Here is a 7,648-nt window from a genome sequence, read left to right on the forward strand (position 1 = left end):
ACTGCATTCCTGGAAGTTCAATTTTCTTTTATGTTAGAGGACAGTGTAAAAGGTCCGGGAAAAACATTTCCAGCGTTGTCACAATTTATACACGCAGGAATTATTGAAAACTTCAAACCTTTTATAATTTACACAATTTAAGTCAAATTCAGAAAATTATTACTCCAATTAAGGGTTCAGTTAAGTAATTGAGATTTGAGAGATCGACTGGAACAAAACCAGCAGGGCTGGGATCCTCCAGGACCAGGGTTGAGAGCCTTATTTAGAGAATGCCACAATATGGATTAATTCAGATTCATTTGGTTTGGCATGTAACTATTCACAAAGCACCATTTGCAACCCCTAAGAAAATTATTGACCCCTGGCCTTAAAGTTTTTCCATAATTTAAAAAAAAAAAAAAAAAAGATTTAAATCAAATAAATCCAATTGTTTCTTTTAAAAAAAAAAACTGGTATGCAAAAGGTTTTGATGATGCTGCAGAATGAACTGTGGAGACACACCGACAGGGCCCCCCCCCAATACAGAAATGATTACTGTGACACCAGAGATCAGACACCCCAGGGATCAAAGCTAGGAGATACCGTATGAAGACTGAGGAAACTGAAGCCAGGAACCACAAACGTGTCACTGTTCCATGTTAATGTTGCCTACAGAGAGAGCACACTGCAGTGAGCTCTGAGGCTCCAGGGTTGTTTCCTGTTCATAAGTTATTGATTAATGTCTCGTTGCTCTTTTGAATGGGTTCCTCTGCTCCATTGTGCTCTATTGCGTCTGCTACTGTGCGCAACACTGTCCCGATCGCAGCCCCTTCTCTCATTGTTACTGCATGTTTAACAGCTTTTTCTTTTGACCCTTTTCTCATTGAATCTATTGTTGCATGCATTACTGCTCCTAGTCTTGTCTCTTCTCTGATTGCTCTGGTTACTGTGTGTAATACTGTCCCTACCTCGGCCCCTTCTCTCACTGCTCCTGGTTATTGTCTCCTCTTGCTTTTGAGATGTATTTATAAACTCATTGGATCTCTGCTTCTGTTCTGATGATCTCCATGATGTGCTGCCTGACTTCTATCATCTCTCTGCCGTGTTTCTCCTCATACTCTTCTGTCTCTCTCCTCCTGCTCCCTGCACTCATCCTTCTCACGCTCCACCCTTTCTCGCTCCTCTCCCTTTTCAATCAACTCCTCCTCCAGTTTGACCCTGCGATTCTCTTCCTGTTCTCTCGTCCGCTCCTCCAGCACTCCTATCCTCTTCTCCAGCTCTCTGATATTCTCACTTTGTTTCTGGATTTCCAGTTTCATCTTTGCTTTCAGGTCCGCCATTTCTTTCACTTGCTTTTCTCTTAGTCTCTCTTCCTCTTCCTTCAGTATCTCATCTTCCCTTTGTCTAATCTTTGCTTCTGCCTCCTGGTACATCTCGCTAGTGTAGTAGCCGCTGTTTCCAGTCACCATGTTGTCTATCTTGTCCAGGAGCTGTATGACCTGACTGCGATCGTTCCTGTTCATATTGTTGAGAACATGATACCTGGTCCCACATTTCTCAACAAGATGCTGTAGCTCCTTGCTGCCTGTCTCAATGTAGTCCTCAATGGTCTTGCCTTTCAGTTTGTCACCGTGTGTGAAAAGGAGCATCACGTACCTCCTGACAGTCTCCTTTCCGAATATCTCCTGGATTGTCTCCACTTCTCTGCTCTCTTCCTCTGTGAATCGTCCCACCGGTATCACCAGGAGGAAAGCATGGGGTCCCGGGGCAGACAGAGACATGCAGCTGCCTATCGGGAGTTTGTTCTGAGAGGTGAGCTCTGGAGTGTCAATAACAGCAACACGTCTCCCAGCCACTTCTCCTTCTCTCTTCTCACACTCCCTCGTTCCTGCAGAGGAGCTGGCTTCAGATCTGAACTCCTCTCTGCCCAGGACGGTGTTTCCTGCTGCACTCTTCCCAGCCCCAGTCTTCCCAAGCAGCACCATCCTCAGCTCAGAAAGACTGGGAGCTGGTAGGGCAGATGCACTGGGAGTCTTTCCAGGCACTGGAATGGAAAAGTTTATTGGTTCAAAAAGCTAAATGTTATCTATGTGACTGAAGTTACTAATGGTGTCTCTAAAAAGCAACACAGATATTCTATGATTACACGACATATCATACATGAAATATTATATTAGTATTGTAAAATATTAAAAACACACTTTATAGAGAGTAACAGCATATGCAATCATTTATTGTTATTGACTAATGTATGTTACTGACTGAACTTCGGAGGTGTCTCAGAAAGGATGGATGAAAAGAATACTTACAGTTGTGAGGGTCTGAATTATTGCTGTTTCTTCTCCTGACAGGCAGCTTGGATTCTTCTGAATCTTTCTTCATCTGCTTTCTCAACTTCTCCAGCATCTCCTCTTCTCTTCTTCTCAGTTCCACTTCATATTTCTGTTTCATCTCCTCTTCTTTTCTTCTCAGTTCCGCTGTGTGTTTCCTCATCAGCTCCTGTTCTTTTAGATTAATTCTTCCTTCTACTTCCTGGTAAATATCAGAAGATATTGAGAGGTAGTTGCCTCCACTCCCCTTCACCATGTTGTCTATCTTGTCCAGGAGCTGTGTGACCTGACTGTGATCGTTTCTGTTCATATTGTTGAGAACATGATACCTGTGCCCACATTTCTCAACAAGCTGCTGGAACTCCTTACCAGCCTCCTCAATGTACTGTTCAATCGTCCAGCCTTTCAGATCATCACCGCGGGTGAAAAGGATCATCGTGTTCCTCACAGCTCTCTCACCGAACAGCTCTTGAACTTTATCTAGGGCTCTGCAATTGGTTTTTACTGCAGACTCCCACCATTCACTGTCAGTGTCTTTTATATTTCTTGGTATGACCCGTATCAGAAAGAGGAAAGCGTGGGGTCCCGGGGCGGACAGTGAAACACATCTCTCAATCTCCACCCTGCCTGTGTTTAACAAGTCTGGAGTGTTGACCACAGTGACCCGCCTCAGAGACACCTTTCCTGTTCTCTTCTCACACTCTCCTATTCCAGCAAACGAGCTCTTTTCAGAGGTGAACTCCTTTCTGCCCAGGATGGTGTTCCCAGCTGAACTCTTCCCAGCCCAGTCCTTCCCAAGCAGCACGATCCTCAGCTCAGAGGGGCTGCGCAGCTCCTGAGAAACAGTTTCTTCAGCCTGTTGTCCTGCAGCCGTGATTCCCTGCCCTTTTACAGAGAACAAAAGAGAATTCCTCTTAAAAATAAATAAACAACTAGATTTCTGACTTTGGCAATTTCATTATTTTATTTTTTTGTGTACTGAAAACACTTTTTAAAGAGTTGCAGTATAAAGGCTGAAAGCGAGAATAGCACAGTGTGATACAACAAGGTGTGTAAACTGTGTTTATGCACACTGCTGTTAATACTAGCAATACAATACCCAGCAATACTAGCAATAAATCCTGCACTGGTCTGTCCAACACCATATAAAACCATTGGCAGCTGCACTGTGCCTGTCTATCCTAGCCTAGCAATTTATAAAGGATTAGCAGTTTTGAAAGCTTGCAGGATCAGGGATCGATCCAGATCTGATTTGCTTCATCACTCTGATCTGATTCATTTTCTATGAGCTGTAAAAAGACTCCTTTTAAAATGCAGCTGGTGTTCTTTGCTTTCTGATCTGTTTGATATTCTGTTACTTGTGTTCTCTGTTATTCTCTGCTATACAGGACCAGGGGCCTCATTCACAAAATGTCCTTATTAGTGTGTGTTAGTAAGGGGCTCCTTATTTCCAAAAATGAGGGGGTTTTCACTTAAGAGGAAGAAATTAGCGTGTCATTACAATATCATAGCGTCCTAAATAAGGTGAGCCTTAAGGACATGAAATCACACAGAGTAAAGATGTTTTAAACCCATCACTTTAAAATCTACGCATTTATTTCAGCACAATAATGACAATGAGAAAGCATCTTCTAGCACTCTGAATTAGATACAGTTACAGCCCACGTTACGTGTGTATTTGACATTTCTCGTGAGATTAACGTGGACTTGGTACTTTCTTACTTGTACATGTAATGCCTTTCATTTCCTGGGAACGCCTACTTCCCTACTTCGCTATGCAAATGAAATGTGTGTGTGGAGGGGTATTTATACTAGCCACAGTAACGCCCCTTTGGATTCTCAAACTCTTTAGCGTGAAAGACCCCAAAATACAGTCTACATGAGTCTGACGAGAAATAATCCACGTGTCGCAGTGAATGAAGTAAATTGTAATGAAAGATCTGATCTGCTGATGGATTTTGATATTTTTTTAATGCCTCGTTGTAGGTCTGCCGTTGTCGGCCGCGCTGCTTTTCACACATAATTGTTCAGGGGCTTATATCTTGATTACTACAATCTATTCTGCCAATAAATTGAAATCGTACAAGCAGCATATATAATGACCCTATTCTGCTCACCCCCCTTGTCCATCACTGTGGCTGGCAGCCCGCAGAGATGCAGAATTCTAGCACATGTGCAGATAGATTTTTTTTTTTTAATTGGGACTGCATAGTAACAGTAAAGTACATGAAGGAGAGAAGAAAGGCACTGGGTGTGACAGCGCTGCAATTTAAACTCAAGCTGTGTCTAGGGGATTTCTTTAATAAAAAACTCATTGAATGAAACTGTATTCATTTTTTTATAGGCCACGTACAAACACCTACACAACTGATCTCGCTGTCAACTACGGAAACATCTTCACAGTGCCATTTAAAATGAAAAAAACCTTAGATTATTTTAAATTTTCAACAGTTACAGTGTCCCATTCTTGCTGATATTTTGAAGCGTATTGGTGTATGTGGTTTAGCTGCTGACAATCGCTAGCATTATGAATAGCTGAACAGAAGACATTACAAAATTAGGGTTATCCCTCAACGCCAATCTAACAAGAAGAAAGTGCTGCAAACATAAAAACAATTGACCCTCTGCCATCTTCGCAGCATGATATCTCTCGTTTACACATGTGAAGCTTCTTTAAGATTCTCACGTGAAATCGATGTTTACATGTGTGAGTGGGCGTGGATTCACAAGCATGTCCTGGAATCTCAAAGAAATGAAGACCTTCAAGGTAAAATACTGAGAGTGTTTCACGGGGCCTTTTCAAAGGCTTTTCCCTGCCAAGTTTCATGAGCAGTGGATGTGAGTTAACCACACATGCAGACCGGTCTATTGTTACACATTTCAGGATACTTGATTTCTTTACACATGTATTAATGTGTGACTGTGGACGATTCGTTCAGATCTGTTGTGTGATAAGTGGCGGTGTTTGCAAAATATTTGAAAGATGTCACGAAAAAAGAAAATAGGGTATTTCTTTTAATAAAATTCTACGTTATATTTCGTTTACACTGGTAAAGAAACTTCCATAAAGTAAGAATTTCGATGTTAACAGCCCCGTTAAAAAAAAAAAAAAAAAAAAAATCCATCTAAAACAAAACTCAAAAACATCAACCATAAATACTGTTTACTGAAACGTTTAACAGTTTCACATGCTTCCTAAAATTTCAATTGATGATTGACTGATAGCCAACTGTAACTGTTTTTTATTGCAGCACTTCAAAGGAAAAATGGAAGGAAGGGTTGGCACTTCCATACTGTATCCAGGAACACAATAATCCAGTATAATACTTATTTTATTTTAATATCATGATGGAGTAGGGGGTAGGATTTATTTTTTTTAACACATTGCTGCAGACACAATCAAACATGTACAATATTAATAACCATTGCATCGTGAGAATTTATTTTCTGTCAATCAACCCATGCTAACGTTTTTTTTTTTTTTGGATCACCTGTTAACACAATAAAGGAGATTGCAATCTTCGCTTTTCCAACAAGCAGGTCCTCCTGACACGCAGCTTCTTCAAGACCGACCCGAACCTGCTTCCCATTCGTCTATTTAAACGCGGTGTGAGGGGCAATTGTAAAAAATAACAAGTAGTGCCACTTAACAGATTGAATTAGTATAAACTGAGGTGTGTCTGAATTGTAGTTTTATTCAATGACAGAGTTATGCAATGCTTGCATAGTGCTCTGTACAGTACTGTGGCACTCGCTCTGCTCTGATGGGCGTGTGAAGGGCTGTAAACTGCCTGTTTTAATGCTGTGTCTGTTGTTCAAGGATGAGATGTTTGGAGTCAGATTGAGCAGTGGTTAGCGTTCTGGACTCTCACTGGAGGCTCATGGGTTCAAACCCGCTGATATAATGACTGTGCCGTTTTAGTCAGTCTTCTTACATGAGTTATGAGATATTTATTATCTGGACGAGGTCCATGTTAGCTCTTTACTGTTAGCTTTATTGCTCTCAGTGCTGTGCGCTGCACTCTGCCCTGTCATTTAAAGATGCAGTGTCTCAGATCCGTCACCTTGCTGGATCTAGATCAATGGCTCCCATTCTTGGTCCTGGAACCCCACGTCCAGCTGAGCTCCTCAATTACTGAACTGAAGCCTGAACGGATCTAATAATTAACCTAATTTGACTTGTTAAATTGTATAGCTCATAAAAAGTTGGGCAATTCAAATTAATTTATACAATGTTATACTTAAATCTCTATGTAATTAAATTAATTAAAAGCTCTGATTAGGCAAATTATTAGTTTAATTGAAGGTTTAGTTAAGTAATTGAGAGCTCAGTTGGAACAAAAACCAGCAGGACAGTGGGGTCTCCAGGACCAGGATCTAACATACAAAATATCTGCTCTCTGCCCTCCACCATTAAAAAAGACATTTTAAAATGAGTAGTTCTGTTCATTATGAGATTTTAGAAATGGATTGCTCGCATTTGCCATGTTAAAAAGCAGCTTTCGTATTTATCCAGCAGGAATAGTGTGGACAGGCTCCTGTGTCTGATGTGTCTTTCAAATTCAAAAACGTTTTACATTAAATTAAATCAAAATTGAACCCCAAAAAGTTACAGCTTTTTTACTGTCTGATGGTGTTACAAAAAGGTTATTATAAGTTAAACTGAAGTACAAAATGAGCTATAGCCTCAGCAAGCTTTCAAAAGCACAGGGCGCTGATCACTACTGCCCAGTCTCTGAATACCTGAACTGGAAATGAATCCTGTACTGCACACTCTCCCTCAGTCCCTCCCTCTCTGCACTGCGTTCCCTGCCCTCCCTCCCTCCCTCTCTCCCTCTTGTTCACACTGAGTGCCGCTGCGCTTGATCCAAGTTTCCTGCTGCTATACCACAGCACAGCATTAAGTGAACATGTTCTTTACAGGCATTAATATAGATAAAGAAATAATAACAACAACTCACCGGGGCCTGAACTGGCTCTCGCCATCTCTCCCTTCTCCTGCTGACTACCAGAGTTTGAAGCAGTAGTGATCTCTCCCTTCTCCTGCTGACTATCAGAGTTTGAAGCAGTAGTGATCTCTCCCTTCTCCTGCTGACTATCAGAGTTTGAAGCAGTAGTGATCTCTCCCTTCTCCTGCTCACTACCAGAGTTTGAAGCAGTAGTGATCTCTCCCTTCTCCTGCTCACTACCAGGGTTTGAAGCAGTAGTGATCGCTCCCTTCTCCTGCTCACTACCAGGGTTTGAAGCAGTAGTGATCGCTCCCTTCTCCTGCTGACTATCAGAGTTTGAAGCAGTAGTGATCGCTCCCTTCTCCTGCTCACTACCAGAGTTTGAAGCAG

At 41.7% G+C, this 7,648-nt stretch overlaps 1 protein-coding gene across 1 annotated transcript; it reads right to left on the bottom strand.

The window, feature by feature from the left end:
- Nucleotides 1-1,097: 1,097 nt before the first annotated feature.
- Nucleotides 1,098-7,584, bottom strand: LOC121310607 (GTPase IMAP family member 8-like; the record flags this gene model as incomplete). The annotated part of the gene is made up of 4 exons (XM_041243670.1): nucleotides 1,098-1,226; nucleotides 1,329-2,023; nucleotides 2,289-3,194; nucleotides 7,271-7,584. Coding segments are annotated over 4 exons (2,044 nt in total), but the record flags the coding sequence as incomplete, so codon positions are not given.
- Nucleotides 7,585-7,648: the final 64 nt, after the last annotated feature.

Source organism: Polyodon spathula, unplaced genomic scaffold (genome assembly GCF_017654505.1).
Source record: "Polyodon spathula isolate WHYD16114869_AA unplaced genomic scaffold, ASM1765450v1 scaffolds_2339, whole genome shotgun sequence".
NCBI classification, from domain to species: domain Eukaryota; kingdom Metazoa; phylum Chordata; class Actinopteri; order Acipenseriformes; family Polyodontidae; genus Polyodon; species Polyodon spathula.